The 19,555-nt window shown below is 47.2% G+C and overlaps 1 protein-coding gene across 2 annotated transcripts in view; it reads left to right on the top strand.

The window, feature by feature from the left end:
• Positions 1-19,555, top strand: part of Ras85D (GTPase ras-like protein 1) — a 41,120-nt gene that overhangs the window by 4,152 nt on the left and 17,413 nt on the right. For both annotated transcript variants that reach the window (XM_089555769.1, XM_089555766.1), the window contains exons 2-4: positions 13,692-13,740; positions 15,270-15,298; positions 17,374-17,458. In XM_089555769.1, the coding sequence (XP_089411895.1) occupies positions 13,692-13,740; positions 15,270-15,298; positions 17,374-17,458 (163 nt within the window). The remainder of the gene's footprint in view (positions 1-13,691; positions 13,741-15,269; positions 15,299-17,373; positions 17,459-19,555) is intronic.

Below are 19,555 nucleotides of genomic sequence, written 5' to 3'. Positions count from 1 at the left end.
GTCACTGTTGAGAACAATATTTCAACCAATAAAAGGATGGTTCTTAATTGTGAATGGAAATAAACATTTTACTTTAAAAATATTTTAATTTTTTCAAATCTCTGAAGTTTCGGCATGTATGGGCTTATTCAAGTTTTCTGCAGCACCGTGAAGGCATAATTGCTGGGGGAATACATACATACACAAGTCACACACACGGCATGGGCCAGCGATTTGTACAGATACAGTGAGTGGCGAAAAAAGCACGTCAACTCAACTGTGAATTCACACTCATCAATGTTCTGGTAATGCGAAAAAAAAAGTTTGACATGGCAACTTAGCATGTCGTAAATCGGACAACAGTGCTCGGAACATTGCCTCTCTCTGGCATTCCACAACAAGATAGGGCAGCCTGTTCTATTAGTGTGGAAACACTACTCCGACGGGCAGACCACAAGCAAGATCTTGCGATGTTTCTGAATTTGTGCCATCTGAAATAATAATAAAAAAAAAAACGTTGCTGTAGCTGGTATTCTAACCTGCTGTGGCATGAACAGCCTCGCTGGCTAGTTAGTGCACATTAGAGCACTAGGCTATTGCTGCCAACGGTTGTGCTTCAACTGCAACACTCTCACACATCATCTTTCATCTGCGGTGTGAAGAAGAGGTTGTCATCGGCGTGTTATATTTTCATGCAGTTCTACTTTCGCACGTTTATTTAGGCAAAAATTCTCTCATTTTTTCATTGATGGCATAAGAGGAGTGCTTGTAAATATCAGTACAGCTTTTTGTCGCTTATTTGCCACCCATTGGCAGTCGCACCTCCTGGCAGCAAGCAAGTTTTAGGGTTAATGCTGGTTTTGTTGAATTAGATGTGGCAGAGAAATTCCAACCTAATTCACATTTGGCGCTCCTCTAGAGAGAGACAGTTCAGCTCCTGCATGACATAGCTACTAACAAACGTGGCAACAATACTTGTCACAAATCGCGCTGAACAATTTCAACGCATTCCAGCATAGCACAGTCAGTCTCAACACGGGGATCCCAAATTGCACAGGCATACTTCATGATTGGCGTGATATTGGTGGAATATAAATGTTCCACTTTCTGAGGAGCATCCCAGAAATGCCTTTTTAAGAAGTTTGAAATGTATTTGTCTGTTCTCTCCAGGTCACGTCAGCCGGAAAATAGATATATTTATAATCTCTCGTTTTATATAAAGGCTGGTTGTTCAAAAAATAATGTGACGCAGTCAGAGTTGGCCTGTGCGTAAACGAAACACAACAGCAAAAGGACATGTCCCAGTTTTCATGCTGGCATTGAATGCGGTCCAAGTTTTGCTGAGAGTGTGTGTGTGTCACATGCGGCTTTAACTGAATGATACAAAACAGGCATCCGTGTGCTACTGCAACTGGAAAGTAACATTATACACTATGTCATTGGCATAAATTAGGAACAGCCCTGACACAGATCCCTGCGGAACACCAGGGGTGACTGTTGCTATGTCGGAAAAGTGGCTGTTTACGAAGACTCTTTGCTTGCGCCCTTCAGGATAATTTCTAATCCATTGAAACACTTCGCTTGTTATACCAAAAAAACGATGTCCTTGGCATGAAGAGTTGCAGTGGAAAGTACAGCTGTGTCAAGCTGAAAGAAAAAGTGACCACTTGTGACGAATGACCATCAGAAGGCACAGAGAAACAGGTGGGAATAAGTTAGTGCCATTCAAGATGCAATCCTGTGTGAGTCAGTCGTGGGTTTGTAAACTGCAATGACGGTGAGGCATCCACTTGCAGGACAAACAGCATTGCATGCATGTTCTACTAATGGGTCATCGTAACCTTCATGTGTCATTTGGCGCACCATTACTTCGCGCGAGCATCGATTCCTCTTGGGAAAGGGTGCTTTGCAATACCACACCATCCGTTTGGCAGTGTGTGCAACTTGTGCGAAAGATTGTGGCTAACCTGTGCATAACAACTAAGCTTAACGAAAGCACAACCAAGCTAGACAGACTGCACAGCTAGGTTGAAAAGACTTAGACCTCTCTAAATTTATTGTACCGGGGCAGTCAATGTTATGAACCTTCGTCATGAAGACTTTTAAGAAGTTTGTCGCCTCAGCTGCTGGCTCATTTGTGGTGAAACTGTGCACAGGGAGCATGGGTGTTGCGGTAACTTGTGTTTCATATTAGGCTTGACAACTGTACCTGCTGGTTCAGCCACGCATGATGCAGATCCGTAATGGTCTGTGCCGGGTTGCCTCCAGAGGACACCATCGATGGAGCCATGCAGTGCTCATCTCGGTGCCTTTCATGTCGTGGTGCTTCCCTCTGCAGACAGCAAATGGTGCCACCACTGCCCTTCGGCGAAAGCCCAGCGCTGGCGGCTTTCAGTTTGTCAATCTCGGTGCAGACGATCGCTGGTTTGCATCATGCACGGCTGAACTAGGTCATCATCATCATCAGCCTGACTACACCCACTGCAGGGCAAAGGCCTCTCCCGTGTCTCTCCAGTTAACCTTGTCCTTTGCCAGTTGCGGCCACTGTATCCCTGCAAACTTCTTAATCTCATCCGCCCACCTAACCTTCTGCCGCCCCCTGCTACGCTTGCCTTCTCTTGGAATCCACTCCGTTACCCTTAAGGACCAGCGGTTATCTTGCCTTCGCATTACATGCCCTGCCCAAGCCCACTTCTTCCTCTTGATTTCAACTAGGATGTCATTAACCTATGTTTGTTCCCTCACCCACTCCGCCCGCTTCCGATCTCTCAACATTACACCTGCCAGTTTTCTTTCCATTGCTCGCTGCGTTGTTCTTAAGCTGGACCCTCTTCGTTAGCCTCCACGTTTCTGCCCCATAGGTGAGTACCGGTAAGATACAGCGGTAACTACAGTTAATATGAGGCAAAAGTTACTGCAACACCCAAGCTCTGTGCACAATTTCACTGCAAATGAGCCAGCGTGGTGGCTGGTGAAGCCCATATACATGTGCTATTTGTGTCATGTCGCATGTGTACCTCTCATGAGCCCTGGGCCAGGGTTGTACCTGTTACCAACTGATGTTCTTTTTGTTGTATGGGAACTTCAGAGATTATGCAGGGAAAGGAGAGAGGATAAGGCAGCGTTGGACAGCAGACAGTTATGCGTAGGGGGCTTAAGTTCCATTAGCCACTCGTTACAGCAGTCCTGAACAACATTAAGATCATTTCCAAGAGATAGGTAAAGTACAGTAGTCGGAAAATGTATATATGTTGGTAAAAAATAGCATGATAAAGTAGTCATCTGCGAACGTATGTGTGTTAGACATTACATGTGATGGCAAATAATTGATGTATGTGTGAAAATGTTGCAGGCCAAGCACAGATCTCTGTGGGACACTTAACGTTGCCAAGAGGGAATTAGTTACTATTGCTATTAGTGACAAACTGGAAACTGTTAGTCACTCTTCCGTCATAACTGGGGCCCGGAAATTTAGGCATTTGCCTAAACCTGCCTATAAATGCCTAAAGGGGGGATTTTTTCACTTCCCTGCCTTTCTGGCATTTTTTAGGAAATAATACCCATTTAACTGTACTTGTTGCCTATAAATGCCGAAATCCGGCATTTCGGTCCTCGGTGCCGTTCTTCAATTTTGAGACATCTTTCTAAGTATGGTGAAAGGTGTGCGCCGATGCACGCACAAAAGGCACGGGTCTAGCCGAGCGTTTTTCTCCGAAGTGTAACTGGCGCAACCAGAGAGGTTATCTAATCTGCTTGAGTGTAGCCCCGGCCGTTGCCTCATCAGTCGACTCTCGACTGCCTACCCCTCCGCAGGGAAAGGCCGCTTTATTTTTATTTTCTTTATTCATACGGTTAACCCTCTGTATGAGGGTCATTACAGGGAGGGAAACAGATACAAGTGCAATTCTCTTCACTAAAAAACACTCAAATACACAGAATTGCAGATTTGCACAGCAATTCTCCAGGAACGTGTTCACACCTATCTCAGATTTGTCTACATCTGTTTTGTCCACAACATCGCTTGGTAGTTGATTCCAAATTTCTACTGCATCGGGAAAAAAGGAGTAGCAATAGACATCAGTATGTGTAATAATAGGTTGTAATACCTTACTGTGATTTTTTCTGTGGGCAACGCTTCAGGGGAGCTGTAACATGGTGTTGTTCATTAACTTTGACTTCATCAGTCATTATAAAAAAAAAAAAGTTTCAAATTCTGCTTTCTTCTTCTTACTTCTAGTGATTTTAACTGACTCTGTTTTAGCATTGCTGTGACTGAATCAGTGCATGCCGCTTCCAGAACACATGACATTGACCTGAGTGGCCTCACAAACTATGCTTCGTCAGCGTGCTCCATTTCATTTCGTATTGACATGCCGAAAGAAAAGGTATCGAGAGGTGCTCATTGCAGCCAGTGGGTTTCGCAGTTTGGAAATGTTTTTTCAACTGATGGAACTCTGTAGTTCTGCAAAGGGTGCAAAACTTCAGTATCACGTGAGAAGCGATGCCATGTAGTGCAACACGTCGCTACCAACGAGCATATTGCAAACCTGAAGCGAACGAAAGAGGGGACTTCGCAGCTCCTAATGACAGAAGCTGTCAGCGATAGTTCGACAGCAAAGGAATCGTCATTTTCCAGAGAGTTGTGTCAAGCATTTTTGGCGCCAGATATCCTGTAAAGGAAACTAACCAACAGTGATTTTCAGGTTTTTGTGGAAAAGTACACCAAGCAGCATGTTCCAGATGAATCAACGTTTCGTAAGAGATACGTGAAAGAGTGCTACGAGGATACTCTCGCCAAAATCTGATAATATTGGGTGTCAGTCGACGAAACCACGGACGCTAGCGGGCGGTATGTGGTCAACTTCATCGTCGGAACATTGAGCCCCGAGAAATCCGGACGAGCAATCCTGCTTAACGGAGATGTTCTTGAAAATTTGAGCCGTTCAACGATACCGCGTTTTTTTCACTTCATCTCTGGAGTCTCTGTGGCCAGGAAATATTCGGTATGAGATGGTACTTTTGTTCGTTATAGATGGTGCATCCTAGATGTGCAAGGCAGGAAAGGGACTGACTCTTTTATGCTCCAAGATGGTTCACCTGGCCTGTGTTGTTCATGCAATGCATCGTGTCGCCGAATGTATCCGGCTCTCTTCTCCCCAAGTGGACGAGTTGTACCTAGCACAAAACAGGTGTTCCTTGAATTTCCTTCAACTGCTGTTTTTAGCACCACAGCACCTGACATACCTTTGCCACCAAAGCCTGTTTTGACTCGATGGGGTGTTAACATGGATAAACGCAGCAGTATGTTAGGCATGGCACTCTGAAGTGGTCAAATCTGTCTTTGAGGAAATCAAGGATGACGCTGCGCGTGTGATTAAAGCAACAGGCATGTTCGAAGAGGCGAGCTTGGAAAGAGATCTGATATACATCACTGCAAACTTCTCAACGCTGACGGAAACGATGACAATGTTGGAAAAGGCTGGACTCTCAGTAGATGAATCATTGAAGGCTGTCGAAGAAGTACAAGCAGCAGACATAACTTCACCAGCGAAAGAACGAGTCACGAGGAGAAGAAGAACACAGGACAATGCTGGAATGGTTCCTCACCAGTGAGGAACCATTGCCCTAGTCACCAATGAGGAACCATTGGTGACTAGGGCAAAGGCCCGTTTGAAGACAGGCCAAGGTGTTGGTGGAATGGGGCGCCACCAAGAGGGAGTTGGAACCTCCAGGGATGAGGACAGTGGTCCCATCAAGAAGCGGGCTGGATGCAGAACGCAGCCGCTGATAACCGATGACGACGACCAACCGATGATGACAAGGGCCAAGGCTCGCATGAAACTGGGAATTGATCGAATGGTGGAGACTGGAACGAGAAACGCAGACCAGTCAGAAAGTGTGAAAGGGGTGCGGAGGGCTTCGACCCACGCAGAGTACACGATGCTCGACCTCTGAGCCATGACGAGGTCGGTGCCCAGGGGTGGTGTCCTGGGGACAGATCCGGGGGACGGTGCCAGTCCATCCCGGGGAGAGGTGTCAGAGGCTAGGGTGGAAAGGGGGGCAGGACTTCTGGTGAAAGCACGAACTGTGTGCCTGGACCGTGCCAAGCTTAATAGTCCGGGCTCCACGGTGGTTAGGCGTGCAAGTAGCCAGCGAGGGAAGCCCTCTGAGTGCCCCGACACACGCCACTTGGGTGTGGGTGCACGAACTGCGGGCCAGGATGGCGCAATCGGAAATGATCCTGGTCCCGTGGTGGTATGGCGTGCCACCCTGCTTGGCGAGTCGTGTGAGGAGTCCCCTGAGTGTTTGGCTCACGGTGCGGCAGTTTCTGTTCCGCACGTCGCCGAACACGTTGTGCAGGGTGTTGCTGGGGGGCGTTCCCACGTGTTTTGCGGGGCTCTCGCCCCGGCAGACATGGTTTTCGCGGCTGCCGCCCCGGGAGACGCGGTTTTCCGGGCCCCCACCCCAGTAGACGCGGTTTTCGGGGTTCCACCTGCGGATGCATCGAGGGACGGCTACTACGACACAGTCGCTCCAACCGGCTGGGAGACTGCTCCTGCTTCAGAGGCGACTTGTGGTGGCTTGACACATAGCTCTGTGGGGGGCGAGGTCCATTCCTTCTCCACTCATCGGCATCGTCTCCGGCGGCGTCCGTATCCGGTTCGGAGGTCCAGTCTTCGGACAGCGATGTGTTAGTTCCTAGACGTCCTGGCGCTAGGCGCAGGAGGGTACCAGTAGTGATGGAACACAATGTCAGGGGCGTGCCAGTTGACAGTGTTGTGCCTAGGCCTCCTTGCGCTAGGCGCAGGATGCCGTCTACTGGTGTGCCTGTTAGTGTTGGGTCTCGACATCCTAGCGCTAGGCGCAGGATGCCATCTAGTTCGGGTAGCGACGTGGGTGATTCGGTGGTTGATGATGCGCAGTCCGACGCTCCTGGCCCATCTACTACTACTGCTGGGCAGTACCGGCTCAGGGAACTTAGACAACTTCCGAGCAGTGATTCTGATGACTCTGCAACAGAGGCAAACTACAACACATGCTTAGAGTGCGGGAGGTCCTTTTCTTTGAAGGTGGGCCTCAGCCTACATCGGAAGAGGGCCCACTTAGACGCGTACAATGCTGACATTGTAGTGAGCAAAGTCAAGCCGAGATGGCTGCCAGAAGAGAACTATCGTCTGGCGCTTAGGGAAGTTCAGATTTTAAAACAGGCCAAAGAGCAGAATATACATATTTACAACATGAATGAAAGACTCCATGCGTGTTTCAGACATCGTACCTTCGACAGTCTGAAATCTCACCGGCGACAGGACACTTACAAGAAACTCGTGAAACATCTCTTGGCCGAACAAACTGATCCGCTACCAGAACCGTCCGACCATAACAGTGACTTAGAAGTTCCGGTATTACTAGATGAACCCGAGGAAGTTTCCCAGACCGACCATAATCGGAATCTGGAGGAACTGCGATCGCTGGTAAATAGGCCTTGCCCCCGTTCATTCGGGGCTGACACACTTTGGACGCTTGGAAAGCTGTACATTGACAACCAGGACATCACAGTCGCTTTCAACAACTACCTCCGTCATTGTTTCTTCCGTGACAAACCACCGAGACCAGCACGAAGGAAACCGCAAGGCAAGCCAAAGAATCTCAGCAAACGGAAGCGACGTCGCATAGAGTACGCTAAGCTTCAGGAAGAGTTCAAAAAGTGTCAGGGGCGTTGTGCAAGAGGGGTCCTGGACGGTGCAAAGCAAGCTGATGTGGAAGATGTTGCCACATTCCTCGACTGCTGGGAAACAGCGCCACTTGCGTGCAGTATTGGATCTACTCTTACAGGCACTGAAGAGACGATCTCAATCTTTCAGCCAGTGTCATCGGCTGAGCTAAAGGCAGCAATGCCTAGGTTGAACTCCGCCCCTGGTCCTGATGGGCTGACGGCGAAGGACCTTCGTGTCCTAGTCCTCAAGGTGATTTTGACACTCTTGATGCTGTTGGGAAGACTGCCCATCTGTTTGAAAGGTGCGAGGATGATATTCATCCCGAAGAAGCAGAATGCAAAGGAACCTGGGGAGTTTAGGCCAATAACAGTTGCGCCCATCCTTGTGCGATTGTTCCATAAGGTTTTGGCGTCCAGACTCCAGGCAGCTGTTCCCGGTCGACGGGTGTGCCGAAAATGTGCACCTTTTAGCTGGCGCAATCCATGAGGCCAGGCGTCGCTACCGACCTTTGTACATGGCGACTTTGGACATTGCCAAGGCCTTCGACAGGGTCACCAAGCCAGCAATTCTAGAGGGCCTCAGGAGGAAATCCCTTGATGAACCCTTCCTACGCTACATCAGGGATTTTTATGATGGCGCAGAAACGGCCCTAACCTTCCTGGGGTCGACGCGCTATGTCAAACCAACGAGAGGTGTAAGGCAGGGTGACACCTTATCACCGATGCTTTTTAACCTAGTCCTAGATGAATGGCTAGAAAACTGCCCACCTGAGATCGGCTTCAGGAGTGGGCCATTGACAGTGAATGCCATGACCTTTGCCGATGATCTGATAATAATGGCATCCACTCCAGCAGGCCTCCAGGACCAACTAGACGACTTATTCATGTACCTGGCGCCCAGGGGGTTAGCCATCAATGCTTCGAAGAGCTTGACGGTTGCCTACATGCCAGACGCCAAACGAAAGATCACGAAGATCGACATCGACCAACAGTTCACCATCGGTGGTGAGGAAATACCAAAGGCGGCAGCGGAAACTATCTGGCGCTGCCTGGGCCTCAGTTTCTCACCCAGCGGGATGTCACCGGCTGATATCTCTGCTGAACTAAAGTCGTTGCTACAACGGGTCAGTGCGGCACCCCTGAAACCAAAGCAGCGCTTGGTGGTGCTCCGCACATATCTGCTACCGCGGTTGATGCACCGAGTTGTGCTTGGGCCGGTGTCAGCTAAGCTGCTCATCAAGCTTGACAAAGCCACCCGAGCCGCAGTGCGACGCTGGTTACGTCTGCTACATGACCTAACACATGCAATTTTTCATGCAGCGGTCGGTGATGGGGGGATGGGGTTATGTCCTTCAGGGCTACGGTGCCATGCTTACGAGTGAAGCGCCTGACCGCACTGCGTGAGTCATCCAATGACTCATGCAAAGTACTGGCGGAGCTGCTGTATGTTGGGGGCCTGATCTCCCAAGCGGAGAAAATGACCAAATACAACGGGGGAGTCCTTGCTACAAACAAGCAGGTGCGTGCCTTCTGGCGCAACCAACTCCACTCGAGCGCTGATGGCGCGGCATTAAGAGGCGTAGGAAATGCACCCGGTTCGAACAACTGCCCTCCGCCAGTACTTGGCATGACTAGGGCAGTGGTTTCTCATTGGTGTTCTTCTTCTCCTTGTGTCTCGTTCTTTCGCTGGTGAAGTTATGTCTCACGTACACCAACTAGCCCACATGGGTACCTTGTTACAAGCAGCACTTCTGGGACTGGAAGGAAACGGCGCTACTGCTTCTACGAAGATGCAACAATTGGTAGGAAAAAACTAGGGACCTAGAAACAATTTTGCAAATCAGAGACCTTCTAGGCGGCGACAATACAGCCACATCACCTGAAGGCCTGAGCCCCTGGGAACTCTTATGTTTTAGGTTCGTGCAACTAACTTCATGTGACGTCGAAAGAAGATTTTTAAAGTACAAAGCTATGCTTAGCGAAAACCGAAGGAGCTTCAAGTTCGAAAGTCTGAGTATGTGCGTTATTGTGGCTTGTGCAATGAAGAAGACAGTTTCCAATAAACCCCTCTTCACGTGATTCAATTGAGGACAGTGTACGCTCCGTGCTTGACTGACAAATCTTGTACTGCGCCTATATTTGCTTTATAGCCCTATTTCAATATTTTTTAGAGCCTAGATGCCTGCCTATTTCGGGGATCTTTAGTGCTTAAATTTCCGGGCCTTAGTCATCATCATCATCAGCCTGACTATGCCCACTGCAGGGCAAAGGCCTCTTCCGTGTCTCTCCAATTAACCCCGTCCTTTGCCAGCTGCAGCCACCATGTCCGTACTTCATCAAAGGTTTTAGCAAACGGTGAGAATGAGACGTCAGTCTATAAGATTAGAAAAAAGGCTTGCCCAGCAAGTGTGCGAGAATGTGGAAAGATGGGGCTTGTGGGGGTCACCCGAGCAAAAGGTGCCGGATGGGAAAAGTTGTTCAAATCAAGGATGCGCAGATAGATGACATGTTTGATGATTTCAGGGCCTCTTTTTACCTGCATCATTACTTCACTGCTACCTGCCTGTCTATTGCGATTGGTTTACTGTTGGCTGCAATGCACTGGAAGGAAGGTTAAGCAGCAATGTTTACTTAGGGCAGGTTCTCTCAGATCATGGATGGCAGGTCACCAGTATCCCTCAAGAGGAAAGTGTACAGCAGCTGTATCTTACCAGTACACTCACCTATGGGGCAGAAACGTGGAGGCCAGCAGAGAGGGTTCAGCTTTAAGGACTACAGGCACCAAATTTTTGCTTGCATGTTTTCTTCTTTCAAACGATGCATTAGACATTCGTATGCATGGAACGCCCTGCGGTATTCGTGTTTGCCCGCTAAGTAATTTTGTAATTGAATTTCGCCTTGATGCTGTTTTGGTTTCATCAGTCGAACGATGACTGTCATAAAAAAAAAAATGTGCTGTATTATTCCTGACTGGCAATTTTTGTATTCCAGGTCTTGGAAGAAGCTGGATTAAGTGTCATGGTGAATTGAAACTACATATCAGCGGTTAAATTAGTTGTTCTGGTGGATCACGTGACAATAAAATTGTCAGTGGTTTAGCTCTGGTTAAACCTGGAGGATTGCGAAAGCAACGAGGAGAGAGAGAGGCGCTGGAGAGCGCGCGGCAGCGGACTGCTCCTCGCACATGCGCAGTATGGCCTTTCCTCGGCTTGGCGACTCGCGTAGTGTTGCCTTTGCAACAAATCGTCAACATGACGTCAGTCGTCGTTCAGTCGTTGAAACCGAAAACTGAGAAGAAATTCAATTATAAATTATTTAGCAGCTGTAGGCAAATACCGCCTGGTAATCCATGTATTCTAATGTCTAACGCATCGTTTAACAGAAGAAATCTATAGTCTATCGTCCTTTAATGTGGTCGGGGAGTCAGTTTACCATATTAGATTTTTAATAGAGGGGTCCCACACAGTGCATGCATATTTGAGGTTAGGTCATATTTATTTGTTTACAGAATACTGCGGACACTTAAGTCCAGTCAGTAATAATGAAAAACTATCGGGAAATTGACTATCGATATTTTTTTAAAACTATTGATAGTGTAAAAAAACTGTAGATAGTAGAATCGATAGTATTATTACCAATAGTACCACTGTCCATAGTGAGACAGTCGATAGTAAAACTGTCGATATTATGCATTTGTTGGCCAGCGATATAGCCAAATATTTACCTGATTGGTTTCACGGTCTTATAAGGCTTAACGTCCCAAAGAGACTCAAGCTATGAGGGATGCCGTAGTGGAGGTCTCCGGATAAATTTCGACCAGCTGTGGTTCTTTAACGAGCCCTGGCATCGGCCAGTACATGGACCTTCGCCGTGGCCCGGGACCGAACCTGCGTATATCTAGTCGGCAACCAAGCACCATAACCCCCATGCCACCACAGCAGCATTTGTGATGACTGACTACTAGCAATACTCAATTCATGCATTTATGAAACATCTTGTGGACGAATGAAATATTTAATTGCGCAGTAAAGGATCCGGAATATGTTCTGATTGGTACATTCGTACTCAGAAGTAAAGCTTTTCTCAAGTTGCGTGACTTTGAGGTGTCTGATCTGCTTTGTTTACTGAACTGTTGCATCCTCATTGTGGCATGGTAGTCTAGAACATGCACGGTCATATCTACCTTGTGTGCAGTGCATGAAAATGTAATGCGATGCTTATCAAACATTTTGTTGATGGTGAGGTTGTAAGCATGGTAGTGGTTCATTGCTCAAGCCTCGGGAAGTATTTCCAGTAGAATACTAGATGAGAAGGACATCTTTATACACGAGCTAGATAAAAGCCAAATATAAGCACGAAATCAGATTACAGGAAGTATTTCTACATAAATATATCTATATATATGCCCTGCAATGATGGCTCAGTGGTTGCAGCGCTCGGCTACTTGCCCGAAAGGCATGGGTACGCTCCCAGCCGCGGCGGACGAAATTCTAGAGGACCGTATACTGTGTGCGATGTCAGTGCACGTTAAAGAACCCCAGGTGGTCGAAATTTCCCGAGCCCTTCACTACGGCATCCCTCATAGCCTGAGTTGCTTTGGGACGTTAAACCCAAATAAACCAATATCTATTTATGTGTCACATCGTAACGAAAGCATTCGACACCGTGATGGTCAGAACAAGAAGAGCAAATGTTAATTGCTGTGCATCTCGTTATTTGTAGGCTCGTGATACCATGGCATAAGCACTGCGCATGCCAAGTGCCTTTTTCTTCTATACGCCGACCTGTATACATGTTAACCAATTTTAAAGATAACTGGTAGGGTTGTGGGAGCATACTACAGTTAAAATGTCTACCACTTTAAACTCGGACACAAGCGGCACACAGTTCAGTTTAGCTGGGACAGTTTGGAAAAATGTCTAGAACTTCATCCGATGAAAGAATAAACATCATAACAACTTGTGCTGGTTAACATGGCACCATTGTGCACTGCAGACGTTGTCTTGCTGACGTAACCACCGCAGAAATGGTTTTCGCACACACGTTTCGCAACTAGGACATCACGACACTAACACTTTCTCTAGTAACTTTGCTTTGGGAATGTCTGCAGAGCTCGGTGATGCGTATATGCTGCGAAAACGGGCGAGTCATGTTGGTTACTGATACCATCACCTCCATGCCACACACTCGGGAAACCAAGGGTGCAATGGATACGTGTGGTTGATTTCGTAGAATGGATAGTACTATAATATAGCAAGCAATATCGATACGGCTATCCATAGTACTATCGAAAGTACTATCGATGGTTTTGCATCACTACTGAGCAGTCCAAGCAAGACCAAGTTGCAACACGATAATCCTATAAGCGTAAGCAGTTTGGTAAAGTGAGGCTGCAGTAAGGAATTTGGGACTCTCACTGATGGGGTCGCAAAGCGAGGCAAAACATGAACATCTGAAATATTGAGTGAGTGCCGCAGCTGGACCCAGTCAGTGTCAGCGTGGGATGACTGACAGCCTGGAATGCGGCTACTGCTTCAGTAAATGCTGTGCAGATGAAAGGCCAGTGTCTTAAAATGGTTTCAGTGTAGTCATTCCTGTGGTGGATGAGTCCCAGTGAAGAGCTCTCGTAATGCCTGCAGCGAGAAAAGCAAGGATGCCTCCACCTTGTTGTTGTTTGGGATGCTGTCATCAGACTTGTTTTGCTTGGAAGGGCTCTGGGTGCCAGTCTTGCAGTAAGAAAACCCGGCCTTGTGTTTCTCTGTCTGGGCGACGTGCAAGGGACCTTTTGAAGCTGTTTGCAGTTATGGCATTCGGCTGAGCACAGGTCTGTGGCCTTTTGGTGGAGGCACAGTGTGGCTGTGTCTCGTTTCCAGTGGCTTGTTGGCAGCCGTGTCGTCTCGGGATGTGTTGTTGTTCTGGTGCTTGAAGCATTGGCCACTCTCTGCTGCTGTGGGTGACTCACCCTTCTCACCCCCACCTCTCTCTCTCTCTGTTGCAGCGGGTGGCGTGGGAAAGAGTGCCTTGACAATCCAGCTCATACAGAACCAGTGAGTGTTCTTCTTCCTCCCCCCTCTGCCATTCTTCAGTGGTTGCAGCTCTGGACAGGCATTGCAGTGTTCAGGCAGCCGTGTTGTGTGCTGTGTGCTGTTGGCATTTTCCCGGCACATGGAGTACATCACTCAGCTGCCTCTCATGCTGTGGCTAACTTGGTAGCGTCTTATTTTCTAAAAATTAGGTTTTTTGAAAATATCATTGCTTGCTTAGGGAAGCCGAAAGTGCAGTTGTTGCAGTAATCGAAGCGCATTTGTTGATGACTACAGCGCAACAAACGGGACAAGGACACTGGCAGGAGCAGAACACAGCGCTGTCCCTGCCTGTGTCCTTGTCCCATTCGTTGCGCTGCAGTCACGGAATATCAGAACCAGCCCGCCCAACAATTGATGCGTGATAGTCGCAACTTGAAAGGAATCTTGAAATGATTTTGATGGGCATATTCTAGTACAACATATCTGCAGAGGTCGTTTTTGCGAGTATTGGACTCAAATTTGAAAGCTCTGCATAAGGCTTGCATGGACTGCCCACGGATGTCGTCAGGGCGGGGGGCACGGCAGTGAGGTGTCTCCCTAATCTGTTGCAAGGAGGATATGCGAGCAGCCATTTCAAAAAATTATTTCTTTCCAGTTTGACTCCAATACCAGCGAAGACCACCTCTGCAGGTCTGTTGCACTAGAATATGCACCATTGAAATCACTGCAGGGTCTCTTTAATGTTTCTATTGCAAGTGCTCGAACAACATGAACTGGCGGGCGAGTTGGTGTGACATATCTAGTGAAGCAGCGCAACGGCACAAGGGAAGAAGGGGACGAACACAGCGCTGAACTGACAACAAATGTTTATTCCGGGTGCCAACAGCATATATATATACTTTAGCACCTCTGTTTTTTCTAAGGTGCTTAAGTATATATATATGCTGATAGCATCCGGAATAAACATTTGTTGTCAGTTCAGCACTGTTTGTCCCTTTCTTCCCTTGTGCCGTTGCGCTGCTTCACTAGAAGTGCTGGAAAATTACCGATAAGGGTAAAATAGAAAAATGTCTGGTTATTGTACTGTTTACTCGTTAGATGATGCAGCCTTGCATTAAAAATGACTTTTTATGGAGAAATTCTTTTCCTCTGAGGTACTAGACAATGGCATGAATCTTAGTAATTTATGGGAAAAAATTTCAGATTTGAAATCGGTGGTGGTTTAATTCAGAGACCATTGTTCCGCCTGTGCTTGCAGTGGCCGCGTTCACTGAATATCAGTTTGTGTTGCCGTTTGTACAGGTGTGGCAAAAGTAATGAGTGAGCTTCAGGTTTTCTTACGTGTGCGTAGAGAACACCTGCAGGTTTCTTGGTGTGTTACATGTGAGACGCAGCAGTGGCATTTGCATATCTGTCCATGTGATTTTGGCCGCAGCTGTGCCCTTGTGGTTTGCACGTGCAGCTGCAGAAACAGGGTCTAGCCTTTTTCTGACTGAGTGGGGTGCACTTTCGGAGAGAAGCCTGTGCTGATGTTCCTTGTTCTCTTTCAGCTTTGTGGACGAGTACGACCCAACAATAGGTGAGTGGCCCCTCCCTCCTTCTTGCAACACTGCACAATTTTATTAAGGCGAAAGCCTTTAATGCCTCATACTGTTGTAACCAAGACTTGTTAGCAAATGTGTCCGCATTTCGGATGCATGCCTTATATGGGCATATGCCAATCAATAGTTTCTTGTTTAGGCCACGTATAAATAGCAATTTACAATTAGCTTAACGAGTTGCAGTGTCAAATAGTGCAACCTTTTACTCTCGACACAGTGTATCAGGATGACATGCCTTTAGAAAATAATGAAGAATGTCACCGGGTACAGGAACTCTATCTGGCTATCAATTCATGTGAGTAAAAGCAACAAAATGCAATGTGAAACTTCATTAGAGCTTAGTGAGACATTACCTAATTACATTCTATACTTTGTAAGATTTAAGACCAGCTCAATTATGGCTACCTATTTGGAAACAGAAGAGGGAAACACACATCTGTGTGCAAAATTTCATGAGAGTCTAGCTATAAATAATAAAGTTTTAAGAACCTCGTGCCCCCTTAGATGCTGGTTTGCCTGTTTTTGAAATAACATTTGTTACTTCAGCACTCTGCCCTGTCTCCCTCCTTGTTCTTGCATTCCATTCATTCTTGGCGCTGTGTCCTGCAAACATTCAGGCATTGGCTTCACAAGAGTGGGCGTTCTTTTGTACGACCGTGTGAAGAGCATTAATTCAAACATGCTGGCCAAAGGCATGGCATATGTGTGGCATTTTGAGGGCCTCAAGTAAGTTGGTGGAATCAGCCATGGTCGACAAATGCTCCAGCAGTGTTGGGCATGGTAGATGGGTGTTGGATGAGGCATGTAACTCGGTACGTCGCATATGGAAAAGTGAACAAATTTCCACTCCCGTGTGGCCGGGCATACATTTTCAAAAATGCCATCTTCAAATCTAGCCACGCACAGTAACGAATGCCGCCAGTGTAATACTTTGCCTATTCTGGTTTTCTAAGGGGGTTTAGGAGGCCTACCATATCTACAGGAACATGTGTTATTGACCCGTTTATTGTCCTGCATATAAAAAAGTTTTTAAATCTGGACACTCCTTTTCCGTAGCTGTGCATGTAGATGATCTGCGTTTTGTGATTCTGCTCTGTTTTGTCACGATGCATTATCTCTGCCGTTACTCGTTGCTTTATTAAAACTGACATTCAGGCGAGTTGGTACAGCCTGTTGGGAAATTTCCAGCGAACACAGGACAGGGACACAGAAGAGGACACCACAAGCGCTGACTCGCAGCTAAGCGTTTATTCCCAAACGCAGAAAACATACGCTCACAGGAAAAACAAAAACATCAAAACTTATGCAATCCCTGATGTGAAAACTCCCGTTCATGCAGGACAACAGATGGGTCACTAACACATGCAGGCTGGTTTTTGCAGATATGATGGGCTTCTGATACCTCTCTTGTCAAGTGATTAGGATGCCTAAACAAAGCAGTTGTTTTACCAGGTAAAGGCTTACAGTCCCTGCATTCCATACAGTGCTTGGCAAGATTCGAAGAAGGCGGTTTACCCAACGACAAGTTGTGCTCTTGTAAGCGAACATTCATGCAACGGCTAGTTTGACCGACATACATGCGCCCGCAAGACAGTGGAATGTGGTACACTGCACCTTTTTCGCATTTGATGTACCGGTTTACATGATTCACATTGCACACCTTCCGCTTATCACGAACAGCACGACCAGAGTGCTTGTCAACCCTGGCACAAATACTCCCAACTTTTTTCGGGGGTGAAAAAATTACGTCCACATTATATTTCTTGCACACATTTTTTAGTTGATGTTAATAGCGGTGAACATATGGAAGAACCGCTACCTTCTTTTTCTTCCCTTCATCAGCACTCCTCCCAGGTGATGGCCGGTTGGCATCCTTAGTTCTTTTTAACACGTTACTGCGAATAAACGCTTAGTTGCGAGTCAGCGCTTGTGGTGTCCCTGTCCTGTGTTATATTGTTTCTTATTACTTGTTCTCTAGCAGAGTTGTGATTCTGCACTCAGAGGAAGCGCTGTTTTTATTTTTTTTCCACGGCGTATGGCTGCGTCTGTGCAGAGGACTCGTACCGGAAGCAGGTAGTCATCGATGGGGAGACGTGCCTCCTGGACATCCTTGACACTGCAGGCCAAGAAGAGTACAGGTGGGCAGGGTTTCTTCTTGGCAGTGTCCTCCACTGGCACTGAGTACACTTGCATCATTTACGAGTGGCCTATGGCTGTAAACCTGACCACATCACACACGCACATTGCCATAGATCGTGTTTTTAAGGGGGGAGCCTGGTCTTAAAAAATGAAGTCACAGTCAAGAAATCTTCAGGGAATATGTGTTTTTGTGTACTGGTTCTAAATATGTTGTTTAATTGCACGTAAAACAATTCCTTGAGCACTTCTATAGTTTTTATGCATGTATTTTGTGAAGAGCCTTGAAAAAAATTTCTTGCGCGCAACTCGCTGAAATGTATGCCACTGGGTTCCCTCGACACCAAGGAGTGCAATAAGGGTGAAATGGTCTTCCTGGTTATCATAGAACTTCAGTTATAGGGTACTGAAGTTGTCACTTCAGAAGTGAGAAGAAAAGTGTGGTATTCCCGTTTCTGAAGTGGCAGCTTCAGTACCCTACAACTCAAGTTCCATGATAGCCAGGATGATAATTTTACCCTTATTGCATTCCTGGGTGTCGAGAGAACCCAATGGCATACATTGCAGCGAGTTTCCTGCAGCAAATTTTTTTTCAAAGCTCTTCACAAAATACTTCTATAAAAAGTACTTAAGTGCTCAAGGAATTGTTTTATGTGATATTCAGTGACATATCTGGAATCAGTGCACAAAAATACACGTGCCCTGATAAATTTGTAACTATGGCTAGATGAATAAAATTTTCTTCTCAAGACCAGGCTCCCCCCTTAACTCCGCATGCTTTGACAAGCTAGACCGGGCCAGCCAGGCAGCGGCAAAAGGTGTGACACAGGCGGGTGTGGAATCGACTACGGGTCGATTCGCTCTGTTGGGCACAGCTCCTTTCTTTGGTCAGCACACAGTCTGTTTGGTGTGCAAGGCAGTGTGAAGTGCAGACCATACTTGTTGTGCCATCAGCAAAAATGGAGAGGGGGAGGAGGAGGTGGCCGCAAGACTGGCCTGGGTGGCTTCGGGGGGGGGCCTCGCAAGCTTTCTGGTCCAGAAGGAATCCTGCCTGAGCACTAAAGGGCTTGTCCAGTGTTTACCTTCAGCCAAGCCCGTCCTCAGCCTGAATCCTGACCCCCATTTTTATTCATCAAGCTGATTAGTTTGGAGGCACTGATTGCATAATTGAGTGCATTCCCACTCTTGCGCCCTTCTGGGGCTAAACGAGTTTTGTTGCACTGTCCAGATAAAAATGGCCAAATTTGGCCAAAGTGAATATCTTAGGCAACGATAATGCCAGGCCTTCCAAGGAGAGCTGTACTTCTCACAAGTTCTCTGTGAAAGGCTGGGCTTTTCTGTCCACTCAGGGCCAGGGAAGACAGTCCCTCAAATGTCTGAGTAGTGTTGCATCCATTTTTCACACAGTTATTGCTGTAATTGAAGAGATAAATTGCTGCGTGGTGGGAAGAGAAATGCGTACACAAGACGACGCATGCGCTTCCTCGTTTGGTTTGTGTGCAGACTTCCTTCAAAAGGCAGTTCAGAGTGGTGTTGTGGAAGTGCAGCAGCATTTCATTCACTGGTTTAATTAGGTTAGCAGAGAAAGTCCATTCATAAACAAAGCCTCTTCTCCCGAGTTGCCAGTCTACTACTGCACTCAGCAGCTGGACACCGGTGTTTTCTCCCTGCAAACAATGGAGCCACCGGTCGTGGTTTGAGAGCCTTGGTGTAACATGTCATTCCGATTGGCCCAGGCTGCCACAGCCTTCACAACGCTGCAAAAGGCTTGAGAGGTGGAGTGCAGGGAAGAGATGCACCAGGCACGACTAGTCTGCTGCAGAAATACGCCCAGAAAAAGAATTCGCAGAGGTCTATTGAACCGCTGAAAATATTCGCATTTATTGTCCTGGTGGCCAGACTTTTGGATGATAAATGTCACAAGTTAGTGCATATCAGTCGAGCCCACTTAAAACAGCCACACACATAACACACTTGCTTGGCGTGATCGAAGACTACTCAGCCGTCGCTGTGTACATGAGGTCTGCGACATCGAATCTCGGATAAAAGGATCGTCTGTGGATGCCTCACAACAAACATGAGCATTTCCAAACGCTCGT

This window comes from Amblyomma mixtum, chromosome 1 (genome assembly GCF_055824585.1).
Source record: "Amblyomma mixtum isolate Tamu chromosome 1, ASM5582458v1, whole genome shotgun sequence".
In the NCBI taxonomy this organism is placed as follows: domain Eukaryota; kingdom Metazoa; phylum Arthropoda; class Arachnida; order Ixodida; family Ixodidae; genus Amblyomma; species Amblyomma mixtum.
Note: the sequence above shows the minus strand (reverse complement) of the source record. Positions and strands in the feature narration are given on the sequence as shown.